The 21,167-nt window shown below is 34.9% G+C and overlaps 3 protein-coding genes across 5 annotated transcripts; all 3 read left to right on the top strand.

Annotated features, from left to right (window-relative positions):
- Positions 1-1,276: 1,276 nt before the first annotated feature.
- LOC150030023 (large ribosomal subunit protein uL3m-like) lies at positions 1,277-5,879 on the top strand. Its single transcript, XM_090310148.1, has 5 exons — positions 1,277-1,903; positions 2,781-2,990; positions 4,315-4,419; positions 4,998-5,111; positions 5,247-5,879. The coding sequence occupies exons 1-5, from the start codon at positions 1,532-1,534 to the stop codon at positions 5,418-5,420; spliced, it is 975 nt and encodes a 324-aa protein (XP_090166274.1). The 5' UTR covers positions 1,277-1,531; the 3' UTR covers positions 5,421-5,879.
- Positions 5,880-8,122: 2,243 nt separating this feature from the next.
- Positions 8,123-9,525, top strand: LOC150030022 (uncharacterized). The gene has a single exon (XM_090310149.1). The coding sequence runs from the start codon at positions 8,499-8,501 to the stop codon at positions 9,207-9,209; it is 711 nt and encodes a 236-aa protein (XP_090166275.1). The 5' UTR covers positions 8,123-8,498; the 3' UTR covers positions 9,210-9,525.
- A 1,168-nt stretch (positions 9,526-10,693) lies between these two features.
- Positions 10,694-16,781, top strand: LOC120073319 (uncharacterized). 3 transcript variants are annotated; one of them, XR_005480738.2, is made up of 8 exons: positions 10,694-10,961; positions 11,377-12,934; positions 13,016-13,702; positions 13,789-13,872; positions 13,955-14,030; positions 14,167-14,483; positions 14,572-14,668; positions 15,317-15,528. XR_005480738.2 is itself a non-coding variant. In XM_039026092.2 (8 exons), exons 2-7 carry the CDS (start codon positions 11,606-11,608, stop codon positions 15,524-15,526), a joined length of 2,703 nt encoding a protein of 900 aa, XP_038882020.1. In that variant the 5' UTR covers positions 10,694-10,961; positions 11,377-11,605; the 3' UTR covers positions 15,527-15,531; positions 15,981-16,781. The 3 variants fall into 3 exon arrangements, 1 of the variants encoding a protein (XP_038882020.1); XM_039026092.2 differs by lacking the exon at positions 14,572-14,668 and adding an exon at positions 15,981-16,781 and having other exon boundaries at positions 15,317-15,531; XR_016527204.1 differs by lacking the exons at positions 14,167-14,483; positions 14,572-14,668 and adding an exon at positions 15,981-16,781 and having other exon boundaries at positions 15,317-15,531.
- The last annotated feature ends 4,386 nt before the right edge of the window (positions 16,782-21,167 follow it).

Below are 21,167 nucleotides of genomic sequence, written 5' to 3'. Positions count from 1 at the left end.
GTAGCAAAATATCACCGTCTATATGTTATAGACTACAATAAACTACTATCTGATCCTATTATAGTCTTTCGTGATCTATCATAGATAGACAATGAAATTTTACTATATTTATAAAATATTTTGATTCATTTTCTATATCTAAAAACAATTCAAAATTTTATTTATTTTTAATAAAAAAATAGTTGATGAATTAAGTAAAACTGAAATAAGTTAAAATTACAATACTTATGTAAGATTAGGATTAAAATGAATGAAATCGAAAGTTTATGATTCAAATTAATATATCTGTTTATTTTTTTCCGTGAAGAAAATGGAAATGCCACAAGGCTAGGAAGGAGGTTATAGGGGTGGTTTTGAAGGTTAATCGGGAAAATGGGTGGTTTCTAGGGAAAAGAGGTGGTTTTTTGTCCCCATCCGAGTGCGCCTCTAAGAGACGCACTTTGGAATATTTTATTATTTTTAAGCCCCGTACTCACATTTTTTAAAAAATAAGCTGGTCATTTGGGAATATTTTATTTAGTTTATTTCCCCCATACGCCGCATTAATCGCACACAATCGCTTAGTAAACTATACGATCGTTTAGTAATTATACACGATCGCACACAATCGCTTAATAAATTATCCACGATCGTTTACCTAACTGTTACGCGATCGTTTAGTTTTCGTTCAGATAAATTTGTGCTAAATTTGTAGAATACAATTGGTCTTGTACATTTAACTAAGCAAATAAATAACTAAGCGATCGTTTAGATAAGTTTGTGCTAAAATTACTAAGCGATCGTGGATAATTTAAACTAAGCAATTGTGTGTGATCGTGTATAATTTACTAAACGATCGCATAGTAATTTACTAAATAAAATATTCCCGAATGACTCATCAAACGATCGTGTATAATTACTAAACGATCACATAGTAATTTACTAAATGACTGTGTGCGATCGTGTATAATTTACTAAGCGATTATGTGCGATTGTGTATAATTACTAAACGATCGCATAGTTTATTAAGCGATTGTGTGCGATTAATGCGGCGTACGGGAGAAAGAAACTAAATAAAATATTCCCGAATGATCGATTTATTATTAATTTTTTTTAAATGCGATATACGGGACTAAAAAAAAATATTTCAAAGTGCATCTCTTCAAGAGGCGCACTCGGATGGAGACAAAAAAATCACCCGTTTTCCCTAAATAAATTGGAAACTACCTTCTTTTCCCAATTAACTTTCAAAACAACCTCTATCTAAATAATCCGTCGGGAAGGTTATTAACTTTTTATTTATTTATAAATTTATAAATTATAATTTTTTTTAATGTCTTTGATTTTGCTTTCTTAGAACCCTAAACCCCGAGTTGTCACTTGCTGCCGCTCTCTCTCCATCACACTGCATCGATGGCATAACACAGAGAGAAAGATAATGAAATTTCAGTCTCCGAGATCGAAATCAACCCTAAAATCTGAATCAAATCCTTCTTCTTCCTCTTTGATTTTTCCCCATTTCATATCGTAATTGTTGCGATTGGTTCTCACCATGTCGGCTTTATCCAGAGGTCTCATTTCTCGTTTTCGTCTTCTCTCGATCAATTCCGGCGCTTCTCATACAATTACTTCTTCTTCTTCTTCAAGGACAAATGCGTCTTGTTACTATTTCTTCCGCGCTTTCAGTACCCAAGATTTGATCCAGGCCAGCGATGGGTCTTTGCCATCTTCTTCGATTATTGAAGCTAAACCTCGTGTTATGACTCCAAACTCGAAGCGGACGGGTGTTATCGCCGTCAAGTGTGGAATGACGGCGCTGTGGGATAAATGGGGAGCTAGGATACCCATCACTGTGCTCTGGGTTGATGATAATATTGTGTCTCAGGTCAAGACCATTGAGAAAGAGGGTATCACAGCCCTCCAGGTACTGTTCAATTCTCTTCTTCTCATTTTCATTCCGTAAGTGGAGTATTTATTGTTATTTTTAGTTATTGTTGCTACTTAGATGAAATTAGGAGCACGACTGAAAACTAGAAAACGAACATCATTGGCCTTGGTAATGTTGGTTTCTATCGCAGTCGTAGGGCAAAAGAAACAGGAATGAAATGGGATTTTGGCTTAATGATGTTGCGGAGTCTATTTTTAGCCTAATGATGTTCTTTTGGACTGGCGTCCTTGTCACTTAAGGTCGAACTCTCTGTTCTTGTTGGGCCCTTTTTTCGTTGGTGCTTTATATATTCTTTCACTTCTCTCAATGAAAATGTGGTTTCTTAGTTATATATATTCTTTCACTTCTCTCAATGAAAATGTGGTTTCTTAGTTATATATATTCTCTTATGTGAGACAGAGGGATTTGAACCTATTGTTTCTTCCATGGATTTTGTTATTATATTGAACTGAGCTGCACATTGTTGTTTTGGACCAGAATTTCACCATCTCCTATCATGTCATCACTTCCATACGTACACTTAGCTAGACATAACCATTTGTGACTTTTTAAATTTTGATAACTATGGTATGGAGGTTGATGGCTGGACTCCTTGTATCATGCTCATGGGCAATCCCCACTAATCTTTGGAAGGTTTTCACCCACCCAATACTAAATTTGAAAGACAATTAGAGTTTTAAGTGTTGGTAAAATTTACACCTGGTGTTGATTTCACTCTTTCTAAAAAACAACCAATTGTCTCTACCATTAGACCATATGTTTGAGGTTCTTTTTTCTTTTTCAGTTCATACATATTTTATTGCCTACGACTTGAATTTATTGACTAAAGGTGCTACGGTATGGTGCTAGTTAGATTGGCTGTGGACAGAAGAAGGCGAAGCATTTGACAAAACCTGAGGTAGGTCATTTTAGGGCTCAAGGTGTTCCATTGAAGAGGAAACTGAGGGAGTTCCCGGTGTCAGAAGATGCACTTCTTCCAGTTGGTACAGCAATTGGCGTTCGTCATTTTGTTCCTGGACAGTATGTTGATGTGACAGGAATAAGTAGAGGGAAAGGTTTTCAGGTGAATTCATTGCACCATTACTCCATTAGTTTTTGAACTCACAACTTTTTTTCCTTTTTATTTTCATTCAATTCCTTATATTTGCTATTATGGTTAAGTCGGTAACGTATCAAAATTACTCAAACAGTTAACTGTTATTGTGGGAACATTAACTCATATAAATGTATGTATCTTCTGAGTTTAGGTCAAAGTACCAATTAAATGCTGTTAATCATCAATGGCAATTGAATGAGCAATTTATGAAATTGAACTGCAACAAATGATGACTGTAAACTAGTGGCGAGTTTTAAAAAACATTGTCGGTCCCTTTTTTCTTCCTTCCTTGGCATTGATGTTTCTAGTCAATTATGTTCATCAACATTATTCTGTATGTACTGATATTTCTTCCAATGATTCTTAAATATGCTATTTTAAATGGTAACACTGCATAATGTGATATCAAGGACATGATCTATTTGTCTTTGCATCAAGCATTACGGATGATGTATGACTTGTTATGTTTAATTACCCAAAACTTTCTTTGATGTCCAACTTACAACTCAAACTTTAACTTATGGAGCAAGTCAAATCCAATTAAAGTATCAAGTTACATGAAATGAACATATAGTTGTAAGAGATCATATCTTGCAAAACAACCATCCAAATGACAGAATGCTAAAACCACAAGAGTAAAGATCTTTATTTCAAAACTCAATTGAACAACCTCACGGTGTGCCACTAATAACTAAACTTCAAATTCTAAAATGTCCATTGAAGAGTTAAAATGAGAGTTTTAGCAGAAACAACTATTGGACAAGTTACGTATGCTTGTTTGTCATTGTCATCTTCCAATTTATATCACTGCAATCCTTACTTTGGGTTGTGGTCATTTATTCACATGATCAAACTTGCTTATTGGCTTGCATGCTTAATTACCTGTCCTGCTGCATGGTCCACATCAAAGTTACAGCGAGATATATGTGTATGTTATCATAAGATAACATGAACAATTTCTCAATTAGATTATGTGCATCCTGGAGACAAAAATAGTAAAAAGAACAAAATTCATAGATATAAGTATACAGAAAAATATATTAGGGAGCTAACCCCTTCAAAAGCTGTATGTAGCTTATCATTTATGTGGAGCTGTGATCTTTTTTTTTGTCTTCTTTCATGTTCGTGCTAATTTGGCTAATATCAAGTTGTATATTTGTGTCCTGAAAATTCTTCATGAGATCCAGAATCAATATAACAAAATTGTTCTGTTACCTTGTGTAAATGGTATAAAATCTTTTCCATGGAAGTGATATCTCTTATAGCTAATCCTTTTTCTAATTGTGCTCAGGGAGTGATGAAAAGGCATAACTTTAAAGGAATGCCGGCGTCCCATGGAGCATCACTATCCCATAGAAGCGGTGGTTCTACAGGTCAGAGGGATGCTCCTGGAAAGGTGTGTTTATCTTTCCATGGTGGTATTCATTTTTACGATTGAGCGGTGTTTTGGTTCTTAATTGTACTTTAGAGCTACCTGGAACTCACATTTGAGATAGTATATGCTGTAGCCTACTAGGTCGCTTCTGATTCTCGGATAATTCCACCCTGGACAGTTTACAGATTTAACTCTGCTTGTGAAATGAATTATATCGAGTAACATGTGGAAATTTTCATGGCTTACAATCTTGAAAATAGTGTTCTTTTTGTTGTTGCCTTATTTTTGGTGAAGCTTTAATGTTTATGAAGTTTGAAAAGGCTTATACTTGTGAATCCTCTTTCACATATCGACCTTATCTTCTACAGTTCCGTGATTCAATAGAAAATACTTTGAATTTTGTCTGATTTGCTTTGCATATGGAACCGTGGAAACTTTTGTATCAAATTTTAGAAGCTTGTTCCTGTTTCTAAATACAGAAAAAAGCAAGTTCCAAAGTGTGTAATATCTTTTTATGATCTGTTGATGGCGAGTTCTAGTCTGTTTTCATTGTATTCCATGTAATTTATGATAGCGAGAAACACATGCTTATTTTGCAGGTCTTCAAAGGTAGAAAGATGGCTGGGCGAATGGGTGGAAAGCAGAGAACTGTAAAAAATGTGTGGATATACAAAATTGATCCTGCAAGAAACTTGATATGGGTGAGAGGACAAGTAAGTTTCTTCTAAAACCAAATTTCAAACTCTTGATCTGATCCTATACTAGAGTCCTTGTTATATACATAAATATCATATACTCGGACATCATGGCCTGAGGTTTTTGCTGCGCACAACTCCACCTTTTTTTAGGTCCCCGGTGCCGAAGGAAACTTTGTATTTATAAAGGATGCCTTCTACAAGAAACTCAATAAGTCAATCCTTCCGTTCCCAACGTACTTTGCAACCGATGACGAGGACATGGAGAATTTGGAACCTCTTGTTGCTGATCTTGGAGAAGTAGATCCATTTATGGTTGGAGATTGATTAGGAGTTGCCCTTCAGAGCAAGTTGTGGTATTTGCTCTGCTTTTTTCTTCTATTGATGGTGTTTGCAGGTACGCTTATTGACAACCCTTATGAGAAGTCAATTCATTAGAAATGCAGTCAGAGGATCTGTACGAGGTGATCCGATCTCCTAATGAGATGGTAATCTATTGTTACTTTTTTCTTTTTAAAATTTTTCTCACCATCTCAAACCTGTACCGGAAAAGACCATTTCGAAATAAAGAGTAGAAAAAAAAAAAAGAAGCTATGATTATTGAGAATTTTTTGTTGAGTGATCATATGATTTATTTTGGGAGTTGAAGTTAATGTTTTATGTGAACTTAGAAGAAGAGATTGTTCATGGCTCTGCCAATAGTGTTAGAAATTTCTCCTCTTTTGGGCTGAAGTGCCTAACCTCCTTTTTCCTTTTATTATTTGTAATGTAATTCCTTTGCATTTAGAATTTGGAATTGTGATCGGTTCTATAAACAATGTTTGACTCCTGTTCAAAGATGTGTGGTCGAGGGATTCAATCTTCTGACCAAAGTCAAGGTTTTGGTTTGCTTTTTAAGTTTTGAATGGTTTAGTTGGGTTTTGTTTTAATTTTAAGGTTAAAAATACACAAAATATTTTTTAATTTTACCATAGACTTTGGAATTTTGTTCCAAAAATTACTTTTGTATTTGACTGCTACCAAATATATATTTCTCCAAAAATAAAGGATGGAAATTGAAATGGTTGTAAAAATAATAGAGCATGTTATTTATACAACATTGGGATTGTTACCATTTATTTTGTTTTAGAAGATGTTATAATTATTTACATGATCTTTAAATAATATAAAAGTTTATATAAAAGTAACTTTTTAAAATTTTTTTACGATGTGAATGTTTAAATCTGGTAAAAACATATTTAGATAATTATACATTTTACGAATTGCGGTTTTTTTTTTTAAAATAATTTATTTTAAATTTATTTTTTATTTTTAGAATTACGAATTGCAATTTTAATATGCATATTTAAGATGTATTTTTCTTTGAGAACATATTTAAGATAATTATACTTTTATGAGAAATAATTTTAATAATTTTGAGTGTAATTTTCACGGATAGGAAAAATTTTAAACCATTTACAAAAACAACCAAAAAAAAAGAAAAAGAAAAAGAAAATCGGCAGTGGAACAAAATTCTATTAGTGGTATTAATGATAGACTTTTATTAGTTTCTAATAGATAGTGATAGATTTCTATTAATCTCTATTAGAAATGGTTGAATTTTATTATTTTGTGTAAATGGTTATTAATTAGTGTGATTGAGAGTTATTAATTAGTGTGGCTGGAAATTTGATCTTTTTCCTTTTCTTTTTTATAATTTTTGAAGTAGTCAATTTTATGGGCGTTCATTGAAATCGCTAAAACTGAATCGAAATTGAATTAATGTGGTTTGTTTCGGTTTGATATACTTTCAAATCAAATTATTGCGGTTTGGTTCGGTTTCAATGTTGAAATTGATTTGAAACCAAATCAAACCGGATCGGTTTTTTAATAAATTTATTAAAAACATATATATATATATATATATATATATATATATATATATATATAATTTAAAAATATGAAAAAGCAATAAAAACTAACAAAAGTGGTAAAATCAAACCGAATATAATTTAGAAACTATGGAAAGACATCAAAAAGTTTTTTTTAAAAAAAACAAAAAAAGAAAACATTGAAACTGTACCGAACACGGTTCGGGTCCAGAAAGTACATTTTTAAAATTTGTGGTTCAGTTTAGTTTAAGTCTCAAACTGAACCGAACCGTGAACACCCCTAATCAATTTGACCTTGATTGCATTAACTTTTATATATTATATCATTTCAATATTTTAAAATACAAATAAGATTACTCTGCCTGTGATTTTTTTTTTTTTTTGTTAAATAGCATAAAAGTTTTAATGCCAAAATGAGTATATTCAACTTATTGTCTTTATCGTTGGGAGGTTCGAAACGTTATGATATTAAGATGAATATAAAATTTAAATCTTAAAAAAGTGTATAGTGAAAGATTAAGTTGATGTGGAAAAATAAAGTTGTTATATTTCAACATGCCACTTGGTAATTAAGATACAAAAATCTCAACATTTTTTTCAAGAAAATAGAAACATTAAAAGAGACTAAAGAACAACCTCATGAGTCACAAATAAAGAATCATTCAAGGTAAAAGAAAAAGAATAAGAGACAGAAGTTTGATTAGGCAACGGTTTAGACACCGTATGAGTATGAATTAAGGAAATAAGCATAGAGTCTTATACTTTGGACCCAGCCTCTAAGATCTATCGCTTCCTCATCGGGAAGCTTCATCACCTCCGAACAAGTCAGTTGAAATTGGTCTCTACAACATTGTCAAGATTTTAACGAAGCATCAAATCCAAATCTCTCAATGGTTAAATAGCCAAATTACATCCGCATTCAACTTCCAAACCGATGTTAAGAAGAATGCATTCATAAGGTTTGTTGAAATTTGAATGAGAGAAATATTTTTCAAATTAAAAATTTTAAGAAATAAAAAATTGAATAAATAAGGTTAATTGAATATAGGGCTAATTAAAAATTTTAAAAATTAAAAAATTGAATATAGGATAAACAATGAAAAATTATTTTAAATGAAAAGAATACGACATTGATATACATCTATCAATATCTGTTTAAATATTTGATTAATTTTACTATTAGAGAACAACCCATGAACAAACTTATATTCATTTTTTGAAAATAAAAAAATATAGTTAAACAAATTTATGAGAAAATAAAAGATAAATTGATAGAAGACGTTACTCTTCTGCAGATTGAGTTCAAAATTCAAAGAAAGAGAGCCAAATCGCCATAGCCATACTCCTCCTCCTCCTTCTTCAGCCCAATCTCCGTTCCTCCATTTTTCTTCTTCTTAAACTTCCTTTCAAGCTCTCTCTCTCTCTCTTTTTCAAGCTTCAGAGCCGCTCCCTCCCTTCCATCGGTTTCTCTCTCTCCGCTTCCCATTCTAGGGTTTCTGTTCCGGCGAATGCTGCTGCTGTTGCTGTTCCTCCGATGAATCGCTCACACTGCAACCATCTTCAATCCAATTCCGTTTCTCACTGCCAAGAATGCGGCATCTCTCAATCCGCCTGTTGGATCCTCCACAATGTACGTCTCAAAGCGTCCTTCCGTCGTCTCTGTACCAATTGCGTCCTCAAGCACAATCTCTCTCGTTTCTGTCCTCTTTGCTTCGATGTTTACGACGATTCGACTCCTCCGCCGTCTCATCAGCGAGTTATGTGCTTCAGATGCCCTTCAATCTCTCATCTCTCTTGCGCTTCCTTTCGATTTTCATCTACCTTCCTGTGCCCTCTTTGCTCCGATCCTTGTTTTGCTTTCTTCGATGGCTTTGACTCCGGCGGCCTTTGTCAATCGGAGTCCACTGTCGCCTTTTTGGCCAGGAGAAACGTTGATGCTAAATCAGCCAAAGCGATTGTCGCTGCGGCTCGTGTCTCCGCTCAATCCATGCGGAGAGCAGCTCTTGACGCTAGGGCTGTAGCGGAGATGAAGATCAAGAACGCTGCCTTTGCGAAGAAACAAGCTACTCTTGCATTGGAACGGCTTGCTTATCTTGTGCTTCAGGAGAAGGACAGAAATGGATATGCTAAAACTAATGGAGATGCTGTTGCTGGTGAGAGGACGGTTGAAGAAGAAGATTCCAAGCTACAGGAGAAAGAGGTAACATCCATTTTTAATCGTATGAAGGGGAATTGGACTCCATAGCGAAGGTAGCTGCTTAAGGCAACTAACTGTAGAGAGTGATCTTGTTCAACTATCTCATTCAATTGAGTATCTCAAAGATTCAGTAGAATACAGAGCGTTGAGGTACTATTAAACCATCCATGGAAAGCTTCTGGATCAATGTAGTAATGTTTTTTTTTTCTTTCTATATCCATGGATGCCAAGAACAATCAATTGAGGGAAATCTGAATGAATTTCCATGTACATTTCAAATTTTCAACATCTTTTGCTTAACCCTTTTGGGAGATCTTCACCTTATTGAAGTTCTATTGAGAATGTTGCAGCAGCTTGTTCTGCCTCTCTATTGATTCCAATTCTTTATTTTATCATTTGTGTTTCTGTTTTGTCTCTTTTGAGTTTGCTTTACATATGGTTCTCAGCTTCTTCTTCATTCTGTTCTCTCTTCTGTCGACCATTTTTTGTTAGAATCTCATAGCTTTTATGGGTGTGGACGCCATTGTTGCCGCCTTTGAGCTACTAGAATCCCCATTCGTTCCCATTGATATTCAAAATGCCAGTTCTGGCGGAGCGGTGGTCATATCAAGATGCTGGCGGAGATCGCGGCGGCAGATTTTGCTGGTTTTTGTCTCGTAAAATTGACTATTTCCCCTTCTTCGTTGTCTCTACAAAACTGCCATTTTCAATTTCTCGTGCATTCAACCAATAAAGTTTGGTTCTGCAGTGAAGTTCTGCGTTACCATTTCGCTAAGTTTGGTTCAGATGATTTGACCGAGTCCGCTCGACTCGACTCGCTTCGAGGAAACCGAGTTGACTCATCGGTTTCTCTCTCTTTTTATTATTATTATTTTTAATTAATAGAAAAATGACTCTCTGAATTTCCTCTCCACTAATAATTGTGTCCAAAAAAAGAACCTCTTTTTTTTCCTTGACAACCAAAAAAGAACTTTACCTTTTGGGGATATACTATAATTAATTAAGGGGTCTTTTCACCTCGAGGAATTTTTTTTTCAACTTAACCTTTAAAAAATTAGTGTAATTTTAATTTTGAACGGTAAGAATGGTTCAATTTTAATCCTCTATGCTCTTGTTCAATTTTAATCCTCTGCTCTATGTATCGTTAAAGAAAATATGATCTTGTGCATTTGATAAATAATAAAATTTGATAAATGAATAATTATTTAGTTAAATTATTAATTTGATGATCCATATGATTTAGGAAAAGTTAGAATTTAACCTATTTAGTTTATACTAAATTTTTACTCTCTTTACCATCTAGATCAAAGTTTTAATTTAACATAAATTTTTAAAATAAATTTATGAAGATTTTCACATTTTTTTAATAATTAAGTGTATTGGTGAAAATTGAGCCAAAAATTAAAATTGCAAAACTCGTGAAAATGGATGAAATTAAAAATTTAGGTCTAAATTGATCTTTTTCAAAAAAAAAAAAAAAAAAAAAAAGAAGAAGAAGAGAAAAGAAAAGAAAAAAAAAAGCTAATATAGAAGCCCTAGAGAGTCGAGTTGAACCCATCTCACCCAGACGTATCTACTCGCGACTCACGATTCCACCAGCGATCCGACCAGCCCTTCGTCAAACTCCTCTCTCTCCTCTCTCTCTCTCTCTACCCTTTTAGCTTGAAATCAAATTCATCTTTCAATTATCAGAAAGTAAACAAAGATTGTGAATGTCGATGAAATCAGAATGCCTGTGAAATCACCGGAAAGGTTCTGAAAAGGCTCGGAATTCATTCACATTCAAGCCATTTAAAGACTGTACGGTTCTTGTTTATCGTTACAATGAATATGTTAATTACATATGATCGTTTTCAGTTGTTATTCTGTTTATGGTGTTTAGATTTTCTGTTTTCTGTGTATCACTTGTTTGCTGAAATTCCTAAACTGTTATCAGTTGTTATCCCGTTGATGGGTACTAACAAGCTTTTCTCTCTTGATTTTAGTGAACTGTAGTCTCTTTGTTCTTTGCTTATAACATAGCTATTTTATGTGTGGTGCTGGAGCTGATCAAGTTGATTAATATTCTGTTTATCTCAGGTCTAGCTGTGTTTACAATACCTCCAAAGTTCAAACTTCTTGTTTATGAAGATTGCTTCTCTCTTCATACTCTTGATTTGCATGTTTCTTTGTTTAAGCAAATGACAATATCTGGATTTTTTTTTTTTTTGAATAGGTATTGATAGTCAAGAAGAAAAGAAATGAAGATTGAATAGTCTAATTGGTGTTACCATAAATTTCTCTGACTCTATGCTTTAGGCGCCTTTTTATTGATCAAGCAGCTATTGAAATCAAATTGTAACCGGAGTTCACTGGTGGTGACAAGTGCTTCAAAATATGTGCTAACCGATCTCTAAACGGATGTCCATTATACTTGAGCTCAGTTGGACCCTAGTGCTGTAGCAATGATGGCCCCTATTCGCTCCTCTGGATTTGTTGATCCGGGTTGGGAACATGGAGTTGCTCAAGATGAAAAGAAGAAGAAGGTTAAATGCAATTACTGCGGGAAAATAGTAAGTGGTGGCATATATAGATTGAAGCAACATTTAGCTCGAGTTTCGGGGGAAGTTACTTATTGCGACAAGGCTCCGGAGGAAGTATATTTGAGAATGAGAGAAAACCTGGAAGGTTGTCGTTCCAATAAGAAACCAAGGCAATCTGAAGATGATGAACAATCGTATTTGAACTTCCATTCCAATGATGATGAAGAAGATGGTTTACATGTGGCTTATAGAAATAGAGGAAGGCAACTGATGGGAAACAGGAATGTTGGTGCTAACATGACTCCTCTAAGGTCATTAAGATATGTCGATCCTGGATGGGAACATGGTGTGGCTCAAGATGAAAGGAAGAAGAAGGTAAAGTGCAACTACTGTGAAAAGATAGTCAGTGGAGGTATTAATAGGTTTAAACAACATCTAGCCAGAATTCCTGGAGAGGTAGCTCCTTGTAAACATGCTCCTGAGGAAGTGTATCTTAAGATCAAAGAGAATATGAAATGGCATCGAACTGGTAGGAGACATGTACAGACTGATGCCAATGAGATATCGGCTTATTTTATGCAATCGGATAATGAAGAAGAAGAAGATGAGAAAGAGGAATCCCTGCATCATATTAGCAAGGAAAGGTTTATCGATGGTGACAAAAGATTGAGCAAAGATTTGAGAAGTACTTTCAGGGGAATGTCCCCTGGTGGTGGATCTGAACCGTCAGTTAAAAGATCAAGGTTAGATTCTGTTTTTCTGAAAACCACTAAAAGACAAACTGAACAGGTGCACAAACAGGCTTTAGTAAAAAGAGGAGGCAATAGGAGGTCACGGAAAGAAGTAATGTCTGCAATTTGCAAATTCTTTTGCTATGCAGGAATTCCTTTTCAATCTGCAAATTCTGTTTACTTTCATAAGATGTTGGAGGCAGTTGGTCAATATGGATCAGGCTTGGTTGGCCCTTCATGTCAACTGATATCTGGTCGGTTATTACAGGAGGAAGTTGCAACCATTAAATCTTACCTGGTTGAGTTGAAGGCCTCCTGGGCAGTTACTGGTTGTTCCATTTTGGTAGACAATTGGAAGGATTCAGATTGTAGGACGTTCATGAACTTTTTGGTTTCTTGTCCCCGTGGTGTTTACTTTGTCTCGTCAGTTGATGCCACGGGAATAATAGATGACCCTTCAAACTTGTTTAGAGTTCTTGATGGAGTGGTAGATGAAATTGGAGAGGAAAATGTGGTGCAGGTAGTACCTTTGCTGCAATCATCTAGTAGTTTCTAATCTAAATTGCCCATGTCCTTGCAGCTAATCGTTTTTTCCCCTTAGGTAATCACGGAGAATACTCCCAATTATAAAGCTGCTGGAAAAATGCTTGAGGAGAAGAGAAGAAATTTATTCTGGACCCCATGTGCGACCTATTGCATTGATCACATGCTTGAAGATTTTTTGAAATTGAGATCCGTGGAAGACTGCATTGAAAAGTGCCAAAAAATTACCAAGTTTATTTACAATCGGAGCTGGTTGTTAAATTTCATGAAGAACGAGTTCACCCAGGGGTTGGAACTTCTGAGACCTGCAGTTACTCGGAATGCCTCAACCTTTACTACTTTGCAGTGCCTGCTGGACCACAGAGCTAGTTTACGGAGAATGTTTGTCTCCAATGAGTGGACTTCTAGCAGGTTTTCTAAAACTGGTGAGGGACAAGAAGTAGAGATGATTGTATTAAATCCTTCATTTTGGAAGAAGGTGCAATATGTTTGTAAATCTGTGGAACCAGTATTGCAAGTTCTTCAAAAAGTCGATTCTGTTCAAAACTTGTCAATTTCATCCATATATAATGATATGTACAGAGCCAAGTTTGCTATACAATCCGTTCATGGTGATGATGCCAGGAAATATGGACCATTCTGGAATGTGATAGATAGCAACTGGAATTCTTTATTTTGCCACCCTTTACACATGGCTGCTTTTTTCTTGAACCCATCATACAGATATCGTCCTGATTTTGTGGCGGTATGAAAATAACTTTCTGTTGGTGATGCATAATCATGATGGTCTATTGGTCTCTTTTCTCAGCTATATTTCCTTTGTTTGTGCAGCATTCGGAGGTGGTTCGTGGACTTAATGAATGCATAGTCCGACTAGAGTCTGACAGTTCCAGAAGGATTTCTGCATCTATGCAGGTAATGGATGGGTTATTTTGTGAGCCTGTTGATTGTCCCTGTTTCTGTTTAATCTTCACTACTTTGATATTGGATGTCCCAGATTTCTGACTATAATTCAGCGAAGTCCGATTTTGGAACTGAGCTGGCTATTAGTACAAGAACAGAGCTTGATCCAGGTATGTGTCAGCATTATCCATCAGTATTAAATATCCCTTGTTATTGGTTAACTTGCATGGTGTAAGCAAGGTAATATACAACCCCATTTCTTTAATATTGTTTAATTGTAGTCATCAATTCCATTTACTTTAATAGCTGCATGGTGGCAACAACATGGAATCAGTTGCTTAGAACTGCAACAAATAGCCGTTCGTATACTGAGTCAGACATGTTCATCTTTGTGTTGTGAACACAACTGGACCCCGTTCTCTAAGGAACACAGTCAAGGGCACAATACTTTGTCTCAGAGAAAAATGGCTGATTTGTTGTATGTTCACTACAACCTGAGACTTCGAGAACGCCAACTAAGAAAGCAATCTAATGCGTCTGTTTCTCTTGATCATATTCTTATGGAACACTTATTGGATGAATGGTTTGTGGAACCCCAAAAACAAGGCATTCAAGAAGATGAGGTATGTGATCATACTGTCTATACCTGCAAAGTGATTCCATTATATGCAAGCAACAAACAATGAACTGCATTCCACAAACTTTGTGTAGTGGAAGGCAGGTCTTCCGTCTTCCAAATGCCAGTTTTTTTGTTGAGGAATCCACTCTAATTACCGAAAAGGACTCCAATCCAAAAGAACAAGACCAAGTTCGTTTCTGTTATTTTTTATTTTTATTTTTAATTTTTTAGTTTTTGGTTTTTTAATAACTAGGTAATTGGAGATCTGTTTCTTCCATTCTGATCACAGCTGCACCCCACTGATCTCAGAGAAGCTTTGCATACTTTAGGAGACCACATAGATTTTTAGTTAAGTTTTTGTGTGAGGCTAAATTCAAAAAGTTACGGGATATCTCCAAATATCTACAGCCTATACCACCAGATTACCCATTGTGTTCGAGTATTAAATTTCAAAACCATTAGTTTGAAGACCTGGATAGATATAGTTCTTGGATATACATGGTTTGACAGATGAAAAGAAAAATCTGGGAAAGATGTTTTAGAATAGTTGAGTGAGTTTCACTGTTTTAAAAAGTGTGCACCTTATCAAGAACGCCTCATCAGAAAAAGCCCTTTCTTTTAAAGACACGGGTTCTCAAACAAGATATGAGAGTGGGATGATTGTTAGATCAGCTAGTTTAGCAGCAAATCGTCGTTACTTCATATAGACTGTCTCAGTTCCATGGATAATGTGATCTGTAATATATAGCCTGTGGTATGAAGTTTCAATATAATCGTCCTCTTAATATGTTCTCTGGAATCCTTCTGGAGTTGAAAATTCATACTTGCATATCTCAGGAAATCCTTTGTCCTGGAATGGAGCCACTAGATGCATATGAGAATGATTTGATTGACTATGAGGAAGGGACTTCAGAGGGCCGGAAGGGTTGCCTTCAACTGGTTGGTTTGACTGATGTAGACACATTGGATGTCAATCCCACCAACGGAGGCGCCTCCACAGACAATGATGCCGATGTTAAGTTCTATGACAATGAGCTAAGTGACTAAAATAGGTATGCAGCTTAACCTGACTCTGATAATTGGAGTTGGTTTCTTGTTTTATGGCTTGGCATTTTTGTCTTTGTTCTCCATCACCGAAGTCAGCTTACCTAGGTTGCTTGTGTAATGATACAAAGTTATACTCATTCAAATCCAACTGAGTTTAAAGTTGTTAAAAGTTATCAGTTCTCAAATTCCTCCTCGTGTTCTGACTGTATATATGCCTTCACAATTTGAGCCATGCATGGGTTCATGTTCATGTAAGCTAGATTCTATTATGGTGTATATTCATCCATATGCTGTTTCAGATAATGCTTGGAAACAACAAACGTAGAAATAGGATCTTTTTCTTTTTCTTCTTCTTCCCCTCTCTTCTTCTATTTGAGAAAATAAATTCTGTTATTTTATTTCTACTTTTGCGAACATTTGTACATAAACTTGACCTAGATTAATTAATTTTTAGGGATATGGAAATAAGAAAGAAGCTGATATTTTGATGGCCAAGGCACTGCAAGAATGTTCAAATAGTGGCATAATTGTGGGCAGCCTCAATAGAGATGGGTACCTCGTCCACAAAGTAAAACCAAGAGCATTGATGCCCTTAAAAAATGCTATTACGATCCTCACCTTATTGCTGCTGTGGCCAAGTTGTTTTGGCATTACAGGAAGGTTGACATAGCTAGAACTTGGCTGAACAGGCCAGTAACACTTGCTTCCGGTGTTTAGTGGTTTTTGGGCTTTATACTCCAAATTCGAACTTCAGCAGGGTACTGATGAGAATCAGAAGAACATACTGAAGTGATGTGTTGATGCAGAACCCAAACATAATGAGAAATGGCGAACAATTTCAAGGCTGTGAAGAACTTCCATCAACCGACTGAAGCAATCTTGAAAAAAGTAGTTGTTGCACTAGATAAGGAGTTGGGCGCTGTTGAACATAGCAAAATATAGTTTCTACATAGGCAGATTTTTTAGCCTCTCGCCAGCGAAGGCATGTACGATTTGTAAGAAGAGTCTTGAGTTATATTGTCGAATTATTTAATCAATGACTGAAATTTGTGGCTTGTGAAAGATTGCTGTTTGGATTCATTGTACATGTGGTCATAGCAATTTGTTGTCGGAACTTCTTTTAAATATTTCTCTAGTTTAGTTATGGCCATATTTGGTTGTATTTGTTTTATTTTGTTTATTACGGTTCATTGTATTTTGAGCATTAGTCTCTTTTCATATAATCTATTTTAGAATCACTCCCATTTTAGGATAATGCCTCTTAAATTGGAGGATCATAATGGTTTGATGGATTGATTAAGGAAAATTTTTAAGGTTAATGCGTAGGTAGTTTATTATTTGTTTATAATACTTGTAATTGTTTTCACTTCCATGGAGAAGAATATAGAATTCAATTGAATCCTTGATCCTCTGTTCAATATTCTTTCTTGTTTCCAACTTCTGTTTCCTTCATTTGTTGTTTTCATGGGATTATAGTAAGGCTGTTGTATGTGCTCAAACCATGGTTATTCATATATTGCTTAATCCTATAAATCTTTCAAACTTTAATGTTATGCTGTTGTTAAAGTAAGTGGGTACAACAATTGGCGATTGTCATTTTGTTCCTGGACAGTATGTTGATGTGACAAGAATCACAAGAGGGAAAAGTTTTCAGGTGAATCCATTACGACACTCCATTAGTTTTTTTGTACTCATTGCCTTTTGCTCTCTCTCTTTTTTTTTTTTTTTTCTTTTTTTTTTTTTAATTTTTTTTTTTAAATTTTTAAATTTAATATTTTTTTGAGGGTATGGATGATTCAAATTGAGGGAAAAAAAAGAGGTTTGGCTTATTTTCTGAAAATGAGTTTTTTTTTTTTACCTTTTACTGACGTCAAATTCAAGTGATATTAGCAAAAATGAATCTTGTCATGTGGAATGACTTTCTTGCTCTTGTACTCCCGTTCTCTCACCTATGCTCTCTCAAAAATGAACCTTGTGCACGCAAAATGGACTTTCTCGCTCTTGCAGTCTTGTTCTATTATTCTCGCTCTCTTTTCTCTCACATATCACTCTCCTCTCTCCCTTTTTAACCCAATCTCAGTCTCCAGTGCTCACTCTTGTTTTGCAACACAAATTGAATAGAGGGAGAGAAGAAGAAGACAATCGAAACTGCTCATGTGGACTTGCCGACACTGGTGTATGGTCTCTCGAAGTTGGTCACGCTATAGGAGAAAAACGTGGATGGAAATAAGAAGGAAGGAAGAAGAACGAGATTAAAAAGAAAGAATGAATGAAATCGATGACGGAGGAAGAAAAAAATAGATGAGGGTAAATTAGCAACATTGTTTGATGATGAGATATGCAAAAGGTCAAAATTCTTGAGTTTTAAAAGGTAGGGTAAAAATCATTTTGGGGCTTAAGCATAGTCTTTTAATCAATTATCCTTAGTTTTATGATACAGGTACGTGGCTTAACTTGACACTTTATCAGTCACTGAAATGAAAATGAGTTGAGTTCTTCATTCACTGCCCCGTAATCATTTAATTTGGTTTTTAGTTTTTGAAATTTATGCTTATTTTCTCTCAATTTCTTATTCATCGTTTCATATTTCCCATGTAAATATTTGGATTCTTAGCTACTTTTCAAAAAAGTTTATGCAAACTACTTCTTTAGTTTTAAAAATTTGGCTTTGATTTTGAATACATTTCTAAAATGTAGACAACAAAACAAATAAATCAATGGATGGAAGTGATGTTTATAAGCTTAATTTTCAAAAACAAAAAGGCAAATGGTTTCTAAATGGGAGCTTAATTCTTAGTTTTTGGTTTGAAAATTTAGTTTATAATAACTACCACCCTTAAGTTTCTATATTTTGTTATCTATTTTATACTCATGTTTTTCAAAAGTAAGTAAGTTTTTAGAATTCGACTAAAAATTGAAGTGTTTCTTTTTAAGATAATTGAAATCTATAATGGAGAAATTGAAAAGAAACAAGCATAAATTTTAAAAACAATAAATGAAGGTATCATTTGGTAACTATTTTGTTTTTTATTTTTGGTTTTTGAAAATGAAGTTTATTTCCTTCCAATTTCTTATCGTGATTTGCATTTTTTTAAAGTAAAGAGATGAATTCTTAGCCAAATTCTAAAAACTATTTTTTAAAAACTACTTTTTTTTTTGGAAAAATTTCACGAAATGACCCAACTCTCAAAAACTTTTTTGTGGATGACCTCTTCCTAAAAACTTAACCATGACTGACCTCTTGTTATTGTGAAATACCAATTTTACTCCCAATTTCAAAAACTCTTCAAACCGTGCTATGGAGCATCGTTCACCCCACTTTTTCGTTTACATCTTCTCTCACTATGCGATTTTGACTCTCATTTTCTCTCGTTTTTGCTCTCGTACCTAACTCACCATCTTCTATCTTCATCCGAGCATTTGGCCACCTTCTTACCAGTTGTTTGTACACATTTTCTACCGTCGTCGATCTTTGAAAGGTATGCGACTCTTCTCCTTGAATGCATGTTGATATTCGTTTAGGATTCTCGTCAGTCGTTTAGGGTTCACAAAGGGTTCATGCCTACCATTTGTTAAACAATCTATCAGCTTTTGTTAAATGATCGTGTATTCGTTCTTAAGAGTTTGCTTAGATAATCCTAGGCAAGTGTTTAGTATTCTTTAAACGATCGATTAGAGAAACGTAAACTATCGTTTAGAAAAAATGTACGATCATTTAGTAGTGTTTATGCGATCGTTTAACTATTTGTAATGCGATCGTTTATTTATTTGTTACACGATCGTTTAGGTATTTGTAATGTGATCGTTTATTTGTTTGTTACACGATCGTTTAGGTATCTGTAATGTGATTGTTTAGTTGTTTGTTACGCGTTCGTTTAGGTATTTGTAAAGTGATCGTTTAGTTGTTTGTTACGCGATCGTTCAGTTGTTTGTTACACGATCATTTAGGCATTTGTTATCCGATCGTTTAGTTTTTATTATGCGACCATTTACTTATTGTGGTATTATATTGTTACAGTTTGCTAGATGACCGTCTCTACACTTTCTTGCCAAGTCCATAAAATTGCGTCCGTTATTAAGAATAAGTTGACGAAGAGCTGAAGAGAATGTTTAAGACAATGACCTTTGGTCCACTATTGGACATAGATCTTGTATTTAATGGGCAACTTTTTCACCATTTTCTGTTGAGGGAGGTAATAGATGCAAACTCAAATATTATATCATTCAACATATTGGGAAAGAAGGTAACATTCTCCCAAGACGATTTTAATCTGATAACTGGGTTATGGCTGACCAAGGAAATTGTAGAAAGAGAAACAAGCGGTGAAAGATTGCAACAACTCATTCTTGGATCGAAGGACCCAAATGATAAGGATAATTCTTGCAAGGACGTGGAGAATACACTCGAGAAGTTCACTTTTACAAAGGATGAAGATGTCATCAAGGTTGCATTGACATTATTCATCAAAACGGTGATGATTGGAAAAGACAAGAAAACCCAATTTGATGTGAAGACATTTGGGATTGTTGATGACCTTGAAATCTTTAAACATTATGAATGATTATCTGTCTTTTTTAAACGTACCTTGAATAGCATGAAGATTATTATGCACAATAAGAAGGAAGCACATGAGACAAAGAAAGTAGAAAATGCTCATCCATGCCTCATATTATTGTATAAAGGGATTTGCACTTGCATTCCAGGTATGTAATGTCATTTTTATTTCACTTTAATCTATGTGTTAATACTGTATGTGTAACAAAAGCAAGACTGTAATTCATATTATAGGTTTGGGCTTACAAAATTTTATCCACGTCAAGTAAGTTCATAATCACCAAAGTCAGCAAGGTGGAAATTTATGATGATGGATGCAAAATATAACTGTTATATTTTATGATGCATGCGCATGCTTTCATGTAATTTCTTCATACAATATTTTCTTATAATACATGATGCATGAATAATTGCACAACCTAAGGTGGGTTTCAAACTATATGTCAAACACTTTGCCATATAAACACCATACATCACATGTATAATAAACAAATATTGATGAACTAGGTAAAATTACCTCAAATCCTCAAAACTAAAGCTAACTATTACAAAATAAGGAGTCTCCGGTTCAAAAGGCGAACTGGGTCTTGAACCGTCCAGGCGAAGCAACGTGTCTCCACTCATCGTGCACCAAACACCCTGCGATCGTCTACACAAAAGAACAAACACTTTGCTCTATCGTTTACCAACGCTCCTAGAGCTAAACGATTGTGTACATTTTACTAAGCGATGAAGCACAAGGTACGCGATCGTCTAGCGCGCTTCGCACAAAGCAGGCCTTACACGATCGTCTAAACGACAACGATGCGACGAAGCACCATCGTCTAAACGATCGTTGAGCGAGTGCCTTCGTATCTTATACCGCGTGATCGTATAGATAGTAACTATGCGATAAGACATGCTAACTACATGATCGTTTAGCACACACCTTTTTCTAAACGATGAGTATCAAATGCTCCCACTACGATCGTCTACTTCCAGCGTCTATGCGATTGGGCAACCAACGCTACGCGATAGAGTAAACGATTTACCCCATCATTTATCACTAGCTAAACGATCGTTTAGTAAATACTATACGATTGTCTA

Source organism: Benincasa hispida, unplaced genomic scaffold, assembly GCF_027475165.1.
Source record: "Benincasa hispida cultivar pf3 unplaced genomic scaffold, pf3_genome.v1.1 HicScf679, whole genome shotgun sequence".
In the NCBI taxonomy this organism is placed as follows: Eukaryota; Viridiplantae; Streptophyta; class Magnoliopsida; order Cucurbitales; family Cucurbitaceae; genus Benincasa; species Benincasa hispida.
This window is presented reverse-complemented; position numbering and strand designations above follow the sequence as displayed.

Bases quoted from the DNA above. Each gene is read 5' to 3' on its own strand.
- LOC150030022 (XM_090310149.1), top strand. From the start codon at position 8,499: ATGAATCGCTCACACTGCAACCATCTTCAATCCAATTCCGTTTCTCAC.
- LOC150030023 (XM_090310148.1), top strand. From the start codon at position 1,532: ATGTCGGCTTTATCCAGAGGTCTCATTTCTCGTTTTCGTCTTCTCTCG. The intron at 1,904-2,780 runs GTACTGTTCAAT...GGTGCTAGTTAG, and splicing joins AGGGTATCACAGCCCTCCAG to ATTGGCTGTGGACAGAAGAA. The intron at 4,420-4,997 runs GTGTGTTTATCT...CTTATTTTGCAG, and splicing joins AGAGGGATGCTCCTGGAAAG to GTCTTCAAAGGTAGAAAGAT.
- LOC120073319 (XM_039026092.2), top strand. From the start codon at position 11,606: ATGATGGCCCCTATTCGCTCCTCTGGATTTGTTGATCCGGGTTGGGAA. The intron at 12,935-13,015 runs GTAGTACCTTTG...TTTTCCCCTTAG, and splicing joins GAGAGGAAAATGTGGTGCAG to GTAATCACGGAGAATACTCC. The intron at 14,484-15,316 runs GTATGTGATCAT...TGCATATCTCAG, and splicing joins AAGGCATTCAAGAAGATGAG to GAAATCCTTTGTCCTGGAAT.